The sequence below is a fragment of the Equus przewalskii genome, chromosome 32 (assembly GCF_037783145.1).
Source record: "Equus przewalskii isolate Varuska chromosome 32, EquPr2, whole genome shotgun sequence".
NCBI classification, from domain to species: Eukaryota; Metazoa; Chordata; class Mammalia; order Perissodactyla; family Equidae; genus Equus; species Equus przewalskii.
Genome location: NC_091862.1, coordinates 19,720,930 through 19,740,493, shown reverse-complemented (window position 1 = coordinate 19,740,493; position 19,564 = coordinate 19,720,930). Strand labels below are relative to the sequence as shown.

General features: G+C 39.1%; 1 protein-coding gene and 1 long non-coding RNA gene across 14 annotated transcripts in view; one reads left to right on the top strand and one right to left on the bottom strand.

Moving 5' to 3' along the window:
• The window catches only part of ADGB (androglobin), a 172,641-nt gene that overhangs the window by 21,357 nt on the left and 131,720 nt on the right, over positions 1-19,564 (top strand). For 6 of the 12 annotated variants that reach the window (XM_070603273.1, XM_070603272.1, XM_008540478.2 and 3 more), the window contains exons 2-5: positions 7,022-7,184; positions 12,354-12,446; positions 16,248-16,319; positions 18,113-18,322. In XM_070603273.1, coding sequence (XP_070459374.1) covers positions 7,022-7,184; positions 12,354-12,446; positions 16,248-16,319; positions 18,113-18,322 — 538 coding nt within the window. Of the gene's footprint in view, positions 1-7,021; positions 7,185-12,353; positions 12,447-16,247; positions 16,320-18,062; positions 18,323-19,564 lie in introns of those variants that run through there. The other 6 variants (XM_070603277.1, XM_070603275.1, XM_070603276.1 and 3 more) reach the window with 3 other exon arrangements.
• The window catches only part of LOC139080827 (uncharacterized), an 81,464-nt gene that overhangs the window by 60,799 nt on the left and 1,101 nt on the right, over positions 1-19,564 (bottom strand). Inside the window, exon 1 of one of the 2 annotated variants that reach the window (XR_011535647.1) lies at positions 3,454-3,639. The exons of the other annotated variant lie outside the window; for it this stretch is intronic. This is a non-coding gene — a long non-coding RNA (uncharacterized lncRNA). Of the gene's footprint in view, positions 1-3,453; positions 3,640-19,564 lie in introns of those variants that run through there. 2 annotated transcript variants of the gene reach the window in all.

Here is a 19,564-nt window from a genome sequence, read left to right as displayed (position 1 = left end):
ACCTACTTGTGGAAGACACTGTTTCAGCCTCTGATTCACCGTACAGCTTCATTCTGTAATGAGTCCACTGACTTTTTTATTTTTACTGAAATATAATTGATATATTATTAGTTTCAGGTGTGAAGCAATGATTTGCTATTTGTATATATTGTGAAATGATCACAATAAGTCCAGTTAACATCCATCACCATACATAGTTACAAATTTTTTTTCTTGTGATGAGAACATTTAAGATCTATTCTCTTAACACTTTTCGAATCCAATACAGTATTATTAACTATAGCCACGTGCTGTATGTTACATCCCTAGGACTTATTTATTTTAGAACTGGAAGTCTGCAACTTTGGATACCTTCACTCACTTTGTCCACCCCCCACCCCACCTCTGGCCGCCACCCATTCACATTTTTCAGTGGCTTTCGATCATGATCAATTTACTTCAATCGTGAATACACATACATTATATATATATTATATGTATAATATACATATAATAATTATCAACACATTTGTGTCTGTTGCTTACTTAATAGAGCCTTCTCATGTGCGACTACTCTGTCTGACTTGGCCTGCTGTTATAAATTTACTTGCTTTGTGCTTCCTCTCTTTTCCCCAGGAGCACCTTCCTATTTTACATTTCTGCTCTGGAAATCAGCCTCATGCCCGGCTATCTGAAATTTTTCCACCCTCCAAACATTAGTTTCCTTCGAAATATCACTTGGCATTGGAATATACAGGTTTTATATTATAAACATTCCCCACTGACTTTATTAACTTTTTAAAAAATCATAAATTTCCACAAATATGTTTTGTATACAGATTTCTAGCCTTTCCTAAAAGGGACAGTGACACTCCTCCTATCTCAATGGAATGTTTAGACTCACTTTGTGGGAAGAGAGCATTTAGCCATATTCTTAGAGAACGTATTTATCTTTGAAATCTTTTACACCATTTCCAATTTTAATTAGTTAAATCATTTACTACTACTTGGATATATTGCTATGTGAATAATATACCTCTGTGTATACCCCTAATTTTTCAGTGTGATAAGTTTGATTTCTTTGCATGTTTGAATTTTCTAAATTTTGGCAACATTATTTCCCAGTATTACTGGTTCCTAAGTCTTCAAAAGTCCTGAGTTTCTTTTGTGTTATAGATTACATTGTTCTCAGAACTGATAAGACCAGGAATAATGTGCTTTGAATATTAAAAAGGTCCCAACTATGCCAGAGCAGTAGATACATTCTGGCAGTGAACTTCAAAGGCGTTCTGTGATGAGAGTTTCAGAAGCAACATTTGTATATGATCATTTGAAATCTGCAGGATATGCGACATTGGCGTATTTAAGCATTGTTTACATTGTGTGTGTAGCGCTGTAGGTGAGCTATTGGGCTGGTATACCATACCTCTAATGAGCCTTTTTAAGTGATCTTCAATAGAGATGAAAACAAACTTGACATGTCATAAGGAAAGTAGGCCAATTAGTGATAAAGCTTAACAGCTTAAGGCAGGGAGCCAGAACATTTACTTCCACTTGACAGAAGGCAGAGGAAAGCAAAACAGAATCTCAGTAGAGCTCTTATTTTTTTAAAGAAATTAGATCTTCCTTTTACAAAAATAGCCTTTAAGATTTTGAGCTTCTGAATGAGGTAATTTTATCATGATTTGGAAGGATACAAAATCACTAATTTCTTTTTTATATGTAGGGTTGTACCAACACTCAATAAAACAGAATACTATAACGTTCTATTTTATGCCTTGATTTTTCTATTAATGTTATGAAAAAGTTCCCTTTTTCCCTGAAAACTATTCTAGTCTTCCTTCTCTCTTATATTTTCTCATATGATGCTTAGGAACACTCCTTTACAATGTGTATATTCTCAGGATTTCTTTTTCAGCAAGATGGTGGATTAATATTTAAAAAGTAATAATAATACCCAGAAATGCCTACATAAAGAACTGAAAATCGTCAGGATCCAGAAATGAAGAGGGAACTGATGGTCAGAGTGTCGTGGCTCTAAGCTGAAGCTGCTGCTTCTCTAGGGAAGGCTTTCCAGTCTCATGAATTTGGAATCCTTTCTTTTATCATATAGAGGACAGTCTTGAGCCCAAATGAGGAAAGGCGGTCCTCCAACCTTAGATAAAGACATGGCTTTCCAAGAGTTTAATTCTTTTAAAAATGGTGAATGAGAAAATCCACCCAAGCACAGAGAGGTCAAAAGAAAGCTACATTTTCTCTGCCTGGTATCTGGCTGAAAAAAAAATCTCACTTGAGAAATGGAAACTGTTCAACTGAGACGTACATAAGTTTGAGATCTGATTTTAAAAAATCTATGGGTTCCTGGATAGCTTATTCTTTTGGGGTCTCTGAAAGAAGAAAGCAATATTACAATGAAAGCACATTCTTTCAACACAGGATTGCCTTAGGGGAAGGGGATTGGAGGGAAAGAAAACCCTGAAAAGGATGAGCTCATAGTAAAAGCATCCTAAAACATAATAAGCAAAAGATAGGCAGAGGTCACAACAAACAAGAGAATGAAGTGTCACAGATTTAAGATAATAGAAAAATAGTCTGTAAGTAATTTACCATGTATATAACTATTAAAGATATAAAAGAAGAAATCCAAATCCTGAGAAAAGAATTATACCCTTCGTATCAGTCAATGCTAATAATCAACACTAGCTACAGTAACAAAGTAGCAAGTGGGAAATCATTGATGCTGGCTACAATATCCCACAACCCCCAAATCTCAGTGACTTACAGCAAAGGATGGTCCCCATTCAAACCAGAGTCTGATCCGGAGTTTAGTGGTGGCTTTCCATGTGCTACCTTCCCCAGCTCCTTCCATCTTGTACTATTACCACTTTCAAAGTTCTCCTCATAGGACTGAGCCATGCATCAAGGAGGAAGAGAGTGAGAAGTGTCTCACGGAATGTTCCATGAGCCTAAAGGTGGGCTACAACACATCTCCTCACATGCTATTGTCCAAAACACCATCACAAATTACCAGCCAAACTGCAAAGGAGTATGGGAAATGTGGGAAATGGAAAACAAGATTGCTGAGCATCTGGTCAATCTCTACCCCAATATAAAAATTTGAAACAGTTCTAATTAGGAATGATAAAAATATAAAATAAAGACATTCATTCTTTTATTTCATGGAAATAGATGACAGAAGGACAGAGAGATTGCCTGCATTGTCCAGGCACTGTTCTAATTGCTGGAGATGGAGGGTATGAACAAAAACCGGATATTCCCACCACTGTGAAACTTACAAGCCCTACCTGTGGAAACACACAGTAAGCGCATGAGTAAAGGGTTAGTGAGAGAATGTCAAGTGCTATAAGAATGAAACAATCTAAAGGATGAAGAGAGTTGCTAATGAGATAGGCTGTTCAGGGAAGTCACTCCCACGTCTGCCCCCAGAAGGCGGAAATTTTCGAGAGAACTTACCCTTCTTGTTGCTAAGTTCAGCCTTTATTTGTTTATGCTTCCTCTTATTTGATCTATCGGAAGCGCTTGGATCTGTTGCTCATTCTCTCATTTTTGAAAAAATTGCTTTATTTGGCTTCCAAGGCGTCAGCCTTTGCTGTGTCTTTCCTACCTCACTGCTTCTTATTGCTGCTGTAACAAAATGTCACAAATTTGTGGCTTAAAACAGTGCAAATTTATTATTTTGTAATTCTGGAGGTCAGAAGTCCAAAATGAGTCTCACTGAGCTAACATCAAAGTGTTGGCCGGGCTGCCTTCCTTTAGGAGGCTGGAGCAGAGAAGCCATTTTACGGCCTTTTCCAGCTTCTAGAAGCTGCCCACATTCCTTGGCCTTCTTCCTCCGTATTCAAAAGGACCCTCTGACTTCTTCTGTCTCCTGCTAATTTTGAGGACCCTTGGGATTACATTGGGCCCAGCCAGATAGTCCAGGATAATCTCTCTATCTCAAGATACCTAAAGATATCTAAGAACTCTCTTATGCCATAGAAGGTAACCTACCCACTGGTCTTGGGGATTAGGATGTGGATATATTTGAGGGACCGTTATTCTGTCTACCACAATCACTGACTGCTTTTCTTAGTTTTCTTTCTTCTCTCTCTCTGATATGAAAGAGAGTACCAGAGCAAATATACAGCCGTATTGATTATTATAATATTGAAATATTTTTATATTGATTGGTGAATAGCCTTAACAATCACGTTATCAATAAGATATTTCTGCTTCCTGTCCTGGATCCCTGACCCACCCTGAGGACCTTACATCCCTGACCCCACTACTTAAAGTAAAGAATAAATGTCTGGCAGAGCTGGTGGCCTTGAAGACACTGACCCAGCGTTGAAGCCAGCATCTCCTTAGATTGGTCAATGCTCATTCCTTACCGGTTGCTAGGCGTTTTGAATAACATTCCTGAGAATGCCTCTTCCTTAAGATAGTCATTTTCTTTGAGATTTCATCCAGTTTTTAGACTTTAAATATCATCTAAATTTTCTTTGAGATTTCATCTAGTTTTTATACTTTATATATCATCTAAATGCTGGTGACTCTCAATTTTCACTTTTAGTCTGATTCTTTCTCCCAGATTTCAGAATCCTACATCTACCTACCTATCAGTATTTCCATGGATATGTGATAAACATCTAAAACACAACTCATCCAAAAGTGAAATGCTGCTTTATTCCCTGCCTCAATTTTGCCCCATCCCCCAGTCTCCTGTCTATCAGGAAATAACCACTCAGTCTACTTCCTCTACCTTCAACATATACGAGGGGATCATTTCTTGCCCCCTCTGTTGTTACCAAACCACCATCAGCTCTTACTTGTTATTCCAAAGTCTTCTAAATGGTCTCTCTTGCTTCCTTAGTCTTTTCTCAACATAGCAGCAAGAGCGGTTATAAAATGTTAGTCGTGCCACGTTACACCTCTGCTCGAACCCTCCTTTGGCTTCCCGTCTCATTCAGACTAGAAACCAATGTCCTCCTCTTGGTTTAGATGACTCTCTTTGCGTCTCCTGTTACCTCTGAAATCGGCTCCTTTTACCTCCCTCTTCACTCACTCAGCTTCAGCCACACTGACCTGCTCATTCTTCAAATAGGCCAGGATGCTCTTCACATCTGGAATACTCTTCCTTGCTGTTTGTCCTTGCTGTTTCCGTCATCTGGAACATTCCTTCCACAGATTTCCACATAGGTTAATCCTTTATTTTCTTTCACTATTTACTTCAGTATTATTCTATTATAGGCACTTAATGTATGAAAAATTGTAAACCTTAACTCCTCAGTTCCCCTTCCCTGGTTTGTATTTCCCCTTAGCATTTGCACTTTCTAGTATACTATATATTTTATTTAATTTATGCTGCTGTTTTCTGTCCCTGCCTGCTATAGTATGAACGCTATAAGGGTAGAGATTTTAGTCTGGTTGGTTCACTGCTTCTCCCAGGGTCTAGAGCAGGGTTCTAGCCTCACACGTAGTATACTAATGATGAGCTCACTTAAGAAGTCTACCTTTTCTCTAGAAAATTAGTCAAAATATATCACAAACTTTAAATATGCATGTATTTTGGTACAGTAAATCTCCTTAATAAAATCTATCCTAGGGAAATAATTAATAGTATCTGCAAAAGTTTGCAACGTGGATAGCCATCACAGTCTTTTTTATAATAGTGAAAAATTTTTAAAATCAAAACTCTCAAATTTCCAAATATAGAACCTTAGTTAAACAAAAGACAGTATATTCATACAATAGAATATTATGCAATCATTAAATTCTTATTTAGATGAATACTTATTTGCCGGGGTCCAGCCCCAGCATGAACAGGGTCTCCTGAGGGATGGATGGCGTTGGCGAAGGAGGAGGCAGTGAGACAAGGAGCTTGGTGTCCAAGTCCAAGGCTAGCTTTATTTTGTGTATGTATGATTTATATAGGGCTCAGGATATGCAAGGATGATTTCATGAAACAGTCCCAGTACATATTTTTGGCTCACATAAGTGGGTTTTTGCAAGGTGAACAATAGTCAATTGTATCTGGATTGTGTGTAGCCCTGGGAGAAGTCAACCTTCTGCAATCCTTTACTTCGAGGAGGCCACCCCCAGCGGCCTCCTGACTCAATGGGCCACGGCCCATTTCTCTTTACCAGGGACGAATCAGAACGTTCTTTCCCTAGAAGATGTTGTTCCCTAGAACTTTCCCTAAAATATTGCATTGTATCATTCTCATTCCCAGGGCCGGGCTGACTTCCCCTGAAATAACCCCAGGTGCAGAACAGAGTGAGCAAAAGCAGAAAAGTCAGAAGTACCAGGGAGACTCGTTGCAGGGGCAGCCTGGTAGATTCCCTTGAGGGTCGCCGTGCGTCCCCTCATCTCTCTCCCGGACCGTGTCACAAGGCAGAGGCTTAACTTATAGGCTGACGGCTCCTGGCACTTATTGACATGGGAACTATTAACAATATACTGATAAGTGGAAAAAAGAGTCTATAAAAGAAAATCTGCTGAATGATGTCATTTTTGAAGAAAAGATGTATATCCTTGTATATTAGTCTGAGAGGATGGATAGTTGTTAACAAAGTGGCTTCTAGAATGAAGTGGATTTGCCTTTCTTATTCATCTGATTTGTACATTTAAATTCGCTTTTAAAATAATGATCACAGAGCACTTTTATACTGGGAAAAATCAAAATTATATTTCTACTGATCTTCAAAATGCTTTTACTATTAAATGTGGAAAGGATTTTTAAGTGTGAATTGTATGTAAGTATTCCCCTTTATGGCATCTTATACGTTTATGACGGATGTCCTGCATTAGTAAGTAGACACTAATTCTCAAAATTTGTTAACGGGATAGTCTTTTTGGGGTATTTCAGTCTTTAGAACCCTAACACGTGGAAGCTGTCTGGCCACAGGTATTACTGTATTGAAAAATGTATTTAACGTAACTGCTGACAAGCTAATTAAACCTTGGATTAATTGGTATTAATGCAATATTTTTGCTCAGAGATTTGAATTAATGCTAACCCACCTTCCCCCTCTGTCTCTAGTCAGTACACTTTGGGCAGCAATGCGCAGTCTAGTTCCGTCGAACAGAAGAAGGGGAAATTCCCAATCTGGCCAGAATGGAGTGAAGCTGACATAAACGCAGAAAAGTGGGACGCAGGCAAAGGTGGAAAAGAAAAGGACAAAATGGGGAAAAGCCCCATATTTGTAAGTCGACTTGAATGTGACTGGATTTCGTTTTGGTTCTTAGTTTTATAATGGAATAAGATTTGTTACATGTGAACGTACTAATTCTTCTCCACAATCTCCATCCAAGACAGAAATATCATCTTTCTGGCCTCGCACATCATCCCGTGTCTTTCCAAGCCTTAGCCCTGAGATTTGGTGAATCACATTTGAGTAAACGGGAGGCGAGAGATGACGAAAGAGTCATAACTAAATAAATGGCACATTGATAGGACAGGTTAGCTAGTGGTTTGGGGCAGAGTTGGGAACCAAGCATTTAGAGACGGTGGTGATTATAGGAAAGATGATTTTTTAAAAGAGATGTTACTGTGAGATAAATATTGAATCCCTCCTAATTCCCCTCCCAAGACGCTTAGGTAAAGATCTCAGTTACCCTTCATTTACCTGCAGCCATTTAAACATGATGTGGCCTTGAGATTGAAGCTGAGAATGGGATACCTACATTTTCCAGTTGTATTATTTTAGGTTCTTTTGCCTATTTAAAAATAGTTACTCTATTTCTAAAAAGTTCTTTGTTGAGGATATGAGTCTGGGTTGCATTTAAAATATGACCTACTTACTGGTGCAGCAATTCATTAAACAAAAATATTTATAGAACACAATACAATTTTATTTTTATTCATTTATTTACTTATTTTTTTTGGAATATTAGCCCTGAGCTAACGTCCACTGCCAATTCTCCTCTTTTTACTGAGGAAAACTGGCCCTGAGCTCACATCCGTGCACGTCTTCCTCCACTTTATATGTGGGACACTTACCACAGCATGGCTTGACAAGCTGTGAATAGGTCTGCACCCGGGATCCAAACTGGTGAACCCTGGGCCGCTGAAGCAGAAGATGCGAACTTTGCTGTGCCAGTGGGCTGGCCCCCAGAACACAATACAATTTTAAAACACAAACAAAATTTCCAGGATGGTTAGGTTGCTCTCTTGTGTCTTTAATTGAAAAAGCACTCTGAAATGGTACTTCTGAAATTTGTACTTGTTTACAAAATACGGAATCACAAGCTGCATGATCCATGCCAGTAATTAGTTTATAAGAGATATTCGATAAATTTAACTAATTGCTTCTCTGTTAGTACTTGAACAATTTCAGATGAGCAGTGTGCGAGGGAAGGCATTCTCTGTACTGTGCCTAGAGTTATTGTGGAACTTTTTTATGCAAAAGGATTTCGAGCTCTCTGGGTTCAAGTGAAAATGGTCATATTCTACATATTTTAACAGCAATTCAAAACTTATGGGGATTGTGTGTGAATTTACGTTAGGAAGACAGATTGTGCAAACTCTCTATTGAGCAGTTGGCCTCTGGAAAGGGTGTAGAGATGAGTCACTCCAAAGTGTGAAGAAACTACAGAGAAGAGCAGAAGTGCCTGAAAACTTTGAAATAGGAAATAGGGTATACAACATAACGTTTTAGGAGCCCTAGAGTGCAAACGTGCCTTTATTGGATGACTATGAAAACTTCTTGCAGTGGGACAGCTCTTTGGCACAGTGGTTAAGTTTGCACATTCTGCTTCGGCAGCCCGGTGTTTGCTGGTTTGGATCCCGGGTGCAGACGTGGCACCGCTTGGCAAGCTATGCTGCAGCAGGCGTCCCACATATAAAGTAGAGGAAGATGGGCACAGATGTGAGCTCAGGGCCAGTCTTCCTCAGCAAAAAGAGAAGGATTGGCAGCAGATGTTAGCTCAGGGCTAATCTTCCTTAAAAGAATAAAAATAAAGAAACACTTCTTGCAGATCTCCAGAAAGGTGGGTATCAAATCCTGGGACTTATCAGTGTTTGTTGATTTGCAAACTCAGGAATTCCTGGGGTGAAATTCAAAACTGGCCCCCCATAGATAGAGGGCAACGTAAGACGGAAGCAAGAGGCAGACCACTCCAGATTGGTAGGTGGCAGGTTTAATAAGCAAGGGAATTTCCGCATGAGGCTTGTCTTGGGCGGCCGCAAGACGAAATCTCTGCGCCTCCCCATCGAGAATCTTATGAGTTTACGTAGAGGCCTTAATGGGGTTCAGTCACAGACACAGTCCAGATGGTCTCAATAAGACATTACTCTCTCAAGGTTGCATACTTGAAGTGGCTCCTAGTGCAAGAACAGTGGGCAGAACGTACATTCCAAGGACAGGGGAGGGGTGAGAAGCCTCTGATTGCCTGTGTCCAGTTCGAGGGTCAACTGGTGGTCATGTCCTCTCAATGACCTCCTCTAACAGTGTTATGAAAACAAGGGGAAGTCTGTTGGAAGAACATTTACAGTAGGAAAACCATTAAGACAGGAGCAGAAACAAATGTGCTGGTCACCTGATGCCCATTTCATTTGGGGGCAACATATAGGAATATTGCTGGCTAAACATCAGACCCCAAAATAGATACTGCAGCCCTTGGACTAAGGAACTGTATCAAACTTCATGATTAAGAAAGCAACAGCCCCACTCCTGAGGTGAATAGGAGCTGTTCCAAGAGAATGTGACGCTGCAGAACCTTAGCCAACGCCCCATTCTGCCATCACAGCTTTCACGGGGCAGGAGAGCACAAGCTCAAACCCTGGTTATTACAACAGTGCAAAGTGATACCGTCTAGGATGGAATCTTGCTCCCCTCCCCCAGTTCTGTTCCACAACGTCAGCATTCTTGGCTCGGGAAGCCACAGGCCCTCTGCTCCAAGCCTTGTGATTACATTTCTGTGATATGGTGGCACAGGAGCTCTTAGCCGTGATTTGCAACATCCATATTTTACCAGGATTAGTTGCCTTAAGCATCGAACTACGCCAGGTTTCCTTGGAATTAGAGAAGGCTGCTTCTTTAAATGCGAGGCCACTGATCAGGAAATCAGCCTCAGATGAGCTAACCCTTCCCCCTAAGTCCAGAGGCAGGTCTCACTTCTTCAGTTAAGTGGCGACAATGAAAGTATATGATGGGTGAACAAACTGAGAGTATATGATGAAGCACTGTTAGGTGGATATAAGAAATGTACCTAAAGCAAAATGACATGGAAAGATTACCATTAACTTAATGTGAGGGTCTCAAATCCTGGAGAAAAGGGAATTACACCAGGATGAACCCCACATCCACCTTGTTTATTTATTTTTTCTCAGGGACATTTATTAACTCAAGGCGTGGAAATTAGAGGGCAAGAAGAAAGTAGTGGCCTGGGGCTTGTGTCAGTTTCTCTGGGCTGAGGGAGAGAGGATGCTGTCTGGTGCTGCCAAAGTAGTCAGAGCTTGAACCAAAATACACAGAAGTGATCTGAAAATTTTGCATATAATTTTATTTCAAGACCCCCAACTCCTAAGCTGTGTGTATAAAGCTTTTGCTGCCAGCAAATGAGTAAAAAGCGGCAGCGTGGAGGCTAAATAACTGAGAAAAGATGTCATGATGCTATGGTGAGAGAGTGGAATTCAGGGTACACTAAGGTGAAGGGACCCTGATAAACACTGCAGCCTCTCAGTTAGTTCCCCAACATGGCTATAGCATTCTGCATTGAGTAAGGGCAAACCAAAATTATACCAGCCCTGTCAAAGCCTGAGACTCAGTGTTGACTGGGTCGAGTTCGTCTTGTGCTCTGCCTGCAGCAAGGGAGTGAAGTGCTCCTGTCTGGCGGGGGGGGGACGTCATTATTTAGAGCCTTATAAATTTATGTATCCAGTGTAGATCATACAATCAAAATTGAACAGACATGAAGAGAAGCTGAACCACACAACTGAAAGCCAAGGGGAAAAATCAGATAGCAGAAACAGATCCACAGGTGACTCTGATTTTGATATGGTCAGATAGGGGACTTTAAAATAACTAAGTTAATATTTGCAAGGAAAACAATGTGAGGGAACCCCAGAAGTCTAGTACAGCTCCTGGAGAGCTCAGTCTATTTTTCAAGAACCATTCTTTGGGCATTTTGACTAGATGTTGGGGTTGCCTTTGTCTTCACTCAAATTATTCCAGTATCTTAAATGAGACAAAAAGACAGATTCTCCAGATACTCATAGACACTGACTATTTTTAAAGCTGTGACTGCCCTCAAATATACCCATTTCTCAGGCCATGCTAGCATTAGCGTAAAAATACGATTACCATGAAAATCACAAAGCAGTATTTATTTGCCCCGTCCCCATTATATCAGGTGAAATTTAGTTACCCTTTTTTTCCATACAGATAGTTTACATTCTTTGAGCATTTTTGGTATTCCTAGGACTTTTCCTGTTATTTCTTGTAAGAATCCACCACTGCCCCACGTGTGCATGCACGTGCACACACACCCACACACACCCCTTATGAGCTATGAGAACTTCTACATAGTAGCTACCTGAGGTCTCTCAAACTTCCTAGGTTGCTGGCATTTGAGAGTAGACATTTGAGCATAATTCTTTCTCCAGATCTGACCCACACTAGGGGCTCAAAAATTAATGAACTAATTGCATTCTTGGACATTTATCTCAGAGAAATGGAAACAGGTTGACACAAAAACCTGTCATCTGTACACAAATGTTCATTTCAGCTTTATTAGTAATAGACTCAAACTGAAAGCAGCCCAGGTGTCCTTCAATAGACAAATGGTAAACAAACAAGTATGCATATCATGAAATATTACTCAGCAATAAACAAGAGCAAACTATTGGAGCATGCAACAACCTGAATGAATTGAATCTCCAGGGAATTAGGCAGAGAGGGGGAAAAAAGCCAATCCAAAAGGTTACATACTATATGATTCTATCTATACAATGGCATGTGAATCTATAATTATCTCAAAAGAACAGGTTTAATTGAAACAATTAATAAAAGAAAGTCAGAACAAAGGTAAAAATTTCATTTACGTATAATCCTTTTTGTGATTCTAACAGCTGAAAATCAAGTAAATACTTTTGAATCTTCTGTATTCAGGTAAAAAACCCCAATATTTTCAGTGGAAAATATGGCCATATCTGGCCCATCCAAAATTGTTTTCCCACAATACCTAATTCATGTAATAACTTCAGTATTCTCCAAGAACTCCATGAATTAACTCTGAAAACAAACATGCAAATTGCTCTATAAATGCTTATTTGTTGATCAATTCTATGCACTTATTAATTTTTATTAGGATTCAGTTATTTTTATTTTAATAAAACCATATGGATAAAAAATTCAATTTTTTTTATATAGCATTTTTTTGAAGATCCTGAAGGAAAGATTGAATTACCGCCATCACTGAAAATTTATTCCTGGAAACGTCCACAGGATTTTTTAATTAATCGGGTAAGAAATAGTTTTACTATTAAACAAAATGCATATTAGCTATGGGATATAATATCCTAGTTATTAAATCTTTCATTATTAAAACAATTTAGGGTAATTTTTTTTCCTGTGGTATTTGGTAAGAAAAAGTAATTGCTTTTTGGCATTTAGTGTAGAAATAAATGTATGTCAGTACAGTTGAATATTTCTTGTACTGGTTTTCAACAGAGTATTTTGCATAGAGCCTCCAGTTTTCTTCTTCTCTCTGTGATGTCACATTACAGCCTAAAATGTTTTGAGAAGTTATTCCTTGATTGCTGACACTGTCTCTTTTCTGCTTCTTAGCAGGAACTTATGTGGCATGAAGATTTGTTTGTGTGGTATATATTAGCAGTAATTTTCCAGCCCAAGAGACTTGCACTTGGATCTCTCTATTCCAGGAATTCTTGAAGCATTTTCCAAGGGCCGCTTTCATTTCTGGACCCCCATGCACAGACACTTGAATCATGTTGACTGGGACACCGCCCAAGAAACTTTCATTATAGATAGCACTTAGCGTACATTACAACTTTAGACCCACTGGTCTATCTTTCTAATAGCTATGTTAGTTTGAATATATTTGGTGTTTCCAAGGATTTCATTATCACTAATGCTTTTTTTCCCTTTTTGAATCTCCTGTTATTTTCATTTAATGCATAGAAAACCAGTAAGCTAAATTAGTTACTCAGTGCTCGTCAAATGGTTGTAATGAAGCTGATTCTTCCATACGTTATGGAATTCATTGAATGTCTGTCACCACACAAAATGATTTTTGCTCCTAAAAGCTTTAGCCTTTATCAGCACTGCTACTAATGCAGGAAAACACAATTTATTCACCGTATTTTCCAATTACTGTTACTAGTTGGGAAAGTCAGATAATCCTAAATTCAAAAATATTTACTAAAATGAGAAAATAAGCAGATACATCTGGGGCCGGCCCAGTGGCGCAGCGGTTAAGTTTGCACGTTCCACTTCTCGGCGGCCCAGACTTCACCAGTTCGGATCCTGGGTGCGGACATGGCACCGCTTGGCACACCATGCTGTGGTAGGCGTCCCACGTATAAACGTAGAGGAAGATGGGCACGATGTTAGCTCAGGGCCAGGCTTCCTCAGCAAAAAGAGGAGGATTGACAGTAGTTAGCTCAGGGCTAATCTTCCTCAAAACAAAAAAAAAAGAAGAAGATACATCTCTGTCCATCAGAGAATTTATTGAGTGCCTACTTGTAAGACATTTTAAATAAAAGAAATCAAGTATACATGACCCAAGTCTTTAAATTACTTATAATGGTACGTAACATTGACATGAAGAATATAAATTCTGTGATGTTAGTATAATGCCCTTAATATTAATGTAGCCAGCCCTGGTGCTCTAGTGGTTAAGATTCGGCAGTGTCACTGCCGTGGCCTGGGTTGCTTTCCCATCAGGGGCCCACACTACCTATCTGTTGCTTTTCGTACTGTGGCGGCTACATGTTGCTGTGATGCTGAAAGCTATGCCAGCGGTATTACAAATCCCAGCAGGGTCACCCAGGGTGGACAGGTTTCAGTGAAGCTTCTAGACTAAGACAGACTAGGAAGAAGGACCTGGCCACCCACTTCCAAAAATGGCCATGAAAACTCTATGAATAGCAGTGGAGCATTGTCTGAGAGAGCATTGGAAGGGAAGAGGATGACGCAAAAAGACTGTGCAGGGTTCCACTCTGCTGTCCACAAGGGTGTTAGGATTTGGAATTGACTCAAGGGCACTAACAAAAAATATTAATGTGTTATTAATAATTTTCAGGCACTGCTCAATATAAGTGCAGAGTTTGTGTTCCATGCACATAAAGGATATAAATTCCATGAAGTGGGAGTGTTGTAAATTTGATAAGTAGAAAAGTTTTATAAATCATTTCTTTTTGTTTTTTTAGCATACCTTAATTCTGAGAGATACACTTGTGCTAAAAAATAAATTCATTCATTGTTGTTGATGATCCTTTCACTTACATTTGTCGTAAGGCTGCCATCCATCTACCTCCACTCTCCCTCTGCACTGACTCCTTCTCTTGATCCATCATTCTGGAATATGGACCAGAATTGCCAGAACTGAAAGTCTAGCTAAGTAGAAAAGTCATAGAATAGTGGTTTTCAAGTTTTAATGTTTAGGTCCACAGTGATAAAAACATTTTATATTGAGACTCATTAAATATGGACATGTATAAAGTCTAGACAAAAGTTTTGAAAAATAATAATGACCTTTCTATGTGAGATTTACTCTGTTCTATTATATTCCATATATATAGTCCTGACCCACTAAAATGATTTCATGAATCATTACATAATTGCAAACCACAATTAAAAAGCACAGTCCAGCCTAGAAGCATGTCCTAGACCTCTCCAAGCAGAAGATGATGTCAAAGGACTTGATTTAAGTCCGAGAGAAGCTAAGTTATTAAAAAACTTAAAAGCATGGATATAAGACATCAGAGTCAACGTGGGCCGGCCAACCAAGGAGTTAACAAGCCCTGATCACAGAATGAGCGTTCAGATCTGCTTATTTCTGAGCACCAGCTATTGGTGGCCCAGGCGCTTGAGAGTTAATTATGTTGAGCAGATGTAAAATGTCTGAAGATTGTCTTGCCCCAGGTGTAGGCACAGGGGACAGAGATGCTAAAGTACCCTTGTAGAGACCTCTGCCTTAATGTTTGTTGCTTTTTACAAACTGTCAGTTCCTCCTTTTCATTTATCAGCATGTGCCTATTAACTTCAAACTTTAGGTATCCAATACCTATTTAATCTATAATTAATCATAACTCGTTGATCATTTTTTAACAATTATAATTAATATATAATTAATAAATTTTAACGCACATTGGTACTTGCTGAAAGGTATGAGCATTTTAGAAGTGTTGCATCGTAATCAGTCAAACCAGAATATATAGATAAAACTTACTATGTTTATAAATTATGAACATAAGAGTCAATTCAGGCCTTCCAGGTAGCTTTAGGTAAATTTTTCTCAGACGTAAAAATTGTATTGAGTTTTCAAGGTGTTAGTTGTACAGATGATTGAAACTAATATATGGCATTAGTTTCTATAAAAAATCTATTTCACTAATCAAAACCATTTTTATGTTATGCTTAAATACATAAGCTTGATGTGAATGCAACTATTTTTTTCAAACTATTATAAGTCATATTTTCCCCTCTTATGTTTATTGCTCCCTGGTCTAAATATTTAAAGCAACTTCAGATATATACCAATTCAGTGATGACCATCAAATTAATTTTTAAACAAAATGACAGGACTTAAAGTTGGGCAAAATTTTAAAAGCTGTCACAGCTAATATTTTTCATCCAAGATGAAGATATTTTTCCAGCTACCAGATGTTAACTAAGCTTCAGGTTTAACTTGAGTGGTTCATTTAAATTTCAAATCACTTTGAAATGTGTGTGTATGCATGCTAAGTTTATCTGCGTGTATTATATCTTAAAGTGTTTTATTTGTATATTAAAATGCTACATTTTATAGGCATTAAATTATTAAATTAATGTCCCCTACACCTCCCACGGGATTGCCTTATGGAATAACGTGCTTATTTTTTTGTTTGTTTAATTCCATTTTTTTTATTTTTATTTTTTATTTTATTTATTTATTTTTATTTTTTCTAATTCCTCTGGTTTCGAGAAATGAAATGAGGTTTGGCCTATTTACAGCACATGAAACTTGATTACATTAAGCTACATTTCCTTTGCTTTTCCTAAGGAGTAATATCTATTTTGATTTTTTAAATTTTATTTCAGGTTCCCGTAGTTGTGAAAAATGAAATCCTGTTTGACTTGTTTTCAGCAAATGAGCATTTACTCTGCAGTGAGGTATGTAAAGAAGAAGGAAGCAAAGCTCGGTGCAGGGTGCCCTGCAGCCCTGCCTGGACGATTCCCTCTCAGGTTCAGTCCCCCCTTGCTGTCCTTTAAGTTTCGGTATAACGGAGCATTTTACATGCCAGACATTCAAAGGGGGCAGAGAAGTCCCTTTAATTGAATTTAGCTTGCAAATCGTGCGAAATGTTAGTGCTGCCCTTATTTTCCAGCCCAGGTAACTGGGTTCTCACAGTCTGGGCATTTCTCCTCCAGACCCATGTGCCTGGCAATTGACATAAAGTTGCTGCCCGTCTTGCCCTACATGGTGGCCAAGAGCTACAGGTTGGGATGTTGTTCGGTTTGCTAATGTGGGGAAAATCCTGGGGTGTAGTTTGATTGCAACATCTCATCTAAACAAGCCAGATTTCAGCACAGCAGTCCTGCTTTGCGGGGGCACAACTTCTTCACCTCTCCGCATGGGTTTTATCCATCGGAAACAGACCTGTTCCACTCCTCTAAGGTAGTTACAGCAGAAACAGGGGCCTTTTGAGTATTTTCTCCTGAGACCTAGTCAGAGGAATGGGGCATAGTCGTTACTGATCAAAATGCTTTGTCTTTCTTATCTTTAATATCTTGACCAATATTAAAATTGAAATATTTATTTCTTCAGCCAGGTTCCACTGATTAGCATAAAATTATCTCCAAAGTATCTCATATGATATATTTTTAGTTTAAAATATGCTTATTTTATAAATACTAAACATATACAGACATTAGCTTTCTATTTTTCACGGGAAGAAGAGTAGAAAATATTCTATAGTAAAATGTCCAGATATACAGGAGGATATCTGATTTGCCGTTTTCAACTTAACCAAACTTTAAGAAATTTCCTAGATAACGCAACTTGAGAAAAACATAAATCTTATGAGGTCAGTCTCAAGTATTTAATCTCCTTACAAGCCAGGCAGTAAAACATGAGATGAATATTTGAGAGAATCCGGTACTCCTGAGGCTAATAATGGCTTTACTTAACAGCACTGTGACCTAGAGATTTCTTACACATCACTTCTATTCCTCACAAAAATGCTGAAAAATAGCTAGTATAACCTACATTTAACAGGTGAAAAACTGCGACTTAGAGAGGCTAAAGTGACTTGCCCAAGAGCAGAAGGATCTGAACAAAGATTGAAATCCTGGTCTTTTTCTACTCAGAGTCTCAGCCCTCCGCAGTGCCTCACCACCTGTTAAAAACACTGCAAGTGGGCCGTTTCCGTGGAGCATTTCTGCACCTACAGATGAACACAGGAAATACGAGACAGAGTATATTTAAGTGTGTGTGGAATTTTAATTTTTTCACGTCTCGTTTCTTGTCTAATTTCCTATAAAATCAAAGAGATCATTTCCTTCTCAAACTTCTCAACATTTGTAGAAGAGCAGCTCGCTCAGTTATAGAGTTAATTTCAAAATAAAATCGTCATTGCTCTCAGGAGCACTCAGTGTCCCTCTCACCCTCCCACACGCTCACACAGAGCTCAAACGGAGGTCTGCTCGCCGACAGTGGGCTCTGGGAGGCAGCTCTTAGCTAAGAGTCTGTTTAATATTAGACCTTTTAGCTTGTATTCTGACTGTATGTCCTGAAAACAAAAGCAAGACCTGTGATTTTATTCTATAAGTCAGAAATCAAAGTGTGGAATACATTACACATAGAAGCTAATATTGCTGTTGGAAGTAGATTTTTGACTGGTTTTCCCCCTACAGTGCCGACACCTGAAGAATGACTGGTTAACACTGACGGTTTTTGTCTCTAGCTGATGCGATGGATTATCAGTGAAATCTATGCTGTGTGGAAGATCTTCAACGCTGGCGTGTTGAGCAATTATTTTAAAGGGACTGTAGGGGAGCCCCCCCTTCTCATCTGGAAGCCCTGGGAACACATATATTCTCTGTGCAAGGCTGTAAAGGGCCACATGCCTCTGTTCAATAGTTATGGAAAGTATGTTGTGAAACTTTACTGGATGGTAAGCAAGTTCCTGTGCGTGTGCATTAAAACTTGTGCTTTTCATATTGAAATATATATTGTCTTACATGCTGTTAACTAGGCTGATACAAGATGCTGCAGTTTACGCAGGTTATCAGTCACATGGCTACTGGGGGAAATGTCCTGCACATGTAATTTGGGATTAAAAAGAAACACATTTATTTTTCCTGTGACACCAGTCCCATGGGCATTCTAAACTGGTGCTGCCAGGACCGTGGAGGGGCAGCCCTCTGTGGCCTCTGCCCTCTCGGGCAGGTGGGATGGGTGGGCAGGTGGATACACAAGGCTTTCTTCCCAGCTTTCCTCTGTGATGTGGCATCAGGGTCGTGGCAGGAAGGAGTACATGAGCATAGTCCGGTGTTTGCTGCTACTGAGGGCCCTGATCCCATTTGTTTTTTGTCCTAAACTTGAGATTTGTTTTCATGTTAACAAATCTTACTATGACACAGAAAGTTTTTACCAGTGCCTGAAAGGTTGCAAATGGAAAACCAGGAAATACAAATGGAGAATTAAAAATCTCTCAGTTAATATGGCAAAGAAGACTCACGCCACTTTTAGCAATGGTGGATTATACTAAACACCTTTGGGTTTTTAATGATGGAATGCTCTTTCTAAAGACCCGGAGTCACAGGCAGGACCAGCTACATGATTTGCAGAGCACTTTGTTCCAAAATTATTAAAAATTTCAAGACAATGATAGCAGCACTTTAAACCAAGCATGGGGGCCTTCTGAGTGTGGGGTCCCAGGTGACTGCCCAGGTCACATACCTGGGAAGCTGGTCCTGTTCACTGAGAAAGAATGTTCTTGAACATTTGAAGGAGTGGCAAAAGTATGAAAAGTCAATTATTCCATTCTATATTTCTAAGAGCATGACTTTTTCTTTAACGCACCCACGTCATCTGTCTTCCAAGGATAGGGAATGTCAAAAGGCCAATGCTCAGGAATTAATAGGATCATTATAGCAGGAAGGTAAAGGTAAAGAAGGTAACCTTAGCCTCTGATATTCGAAATAGAATTTTTGTTCTTTTGATACAGCAAGAAGGTAGACCTTGAAAGTCAAAAATTGTCAGGAGAGAAAATAACTTCCTCAATTCCTTTATCTTCTTTATTTACTAATCAGGAGGCAGACCTGGCGGACTAGGCTTGAAAGATTGAAATATGCACAGAAGAGTGAGGGGGAGTATATGGCATTAAGAAAGTGGATAAGAGTTGAGGGATTAT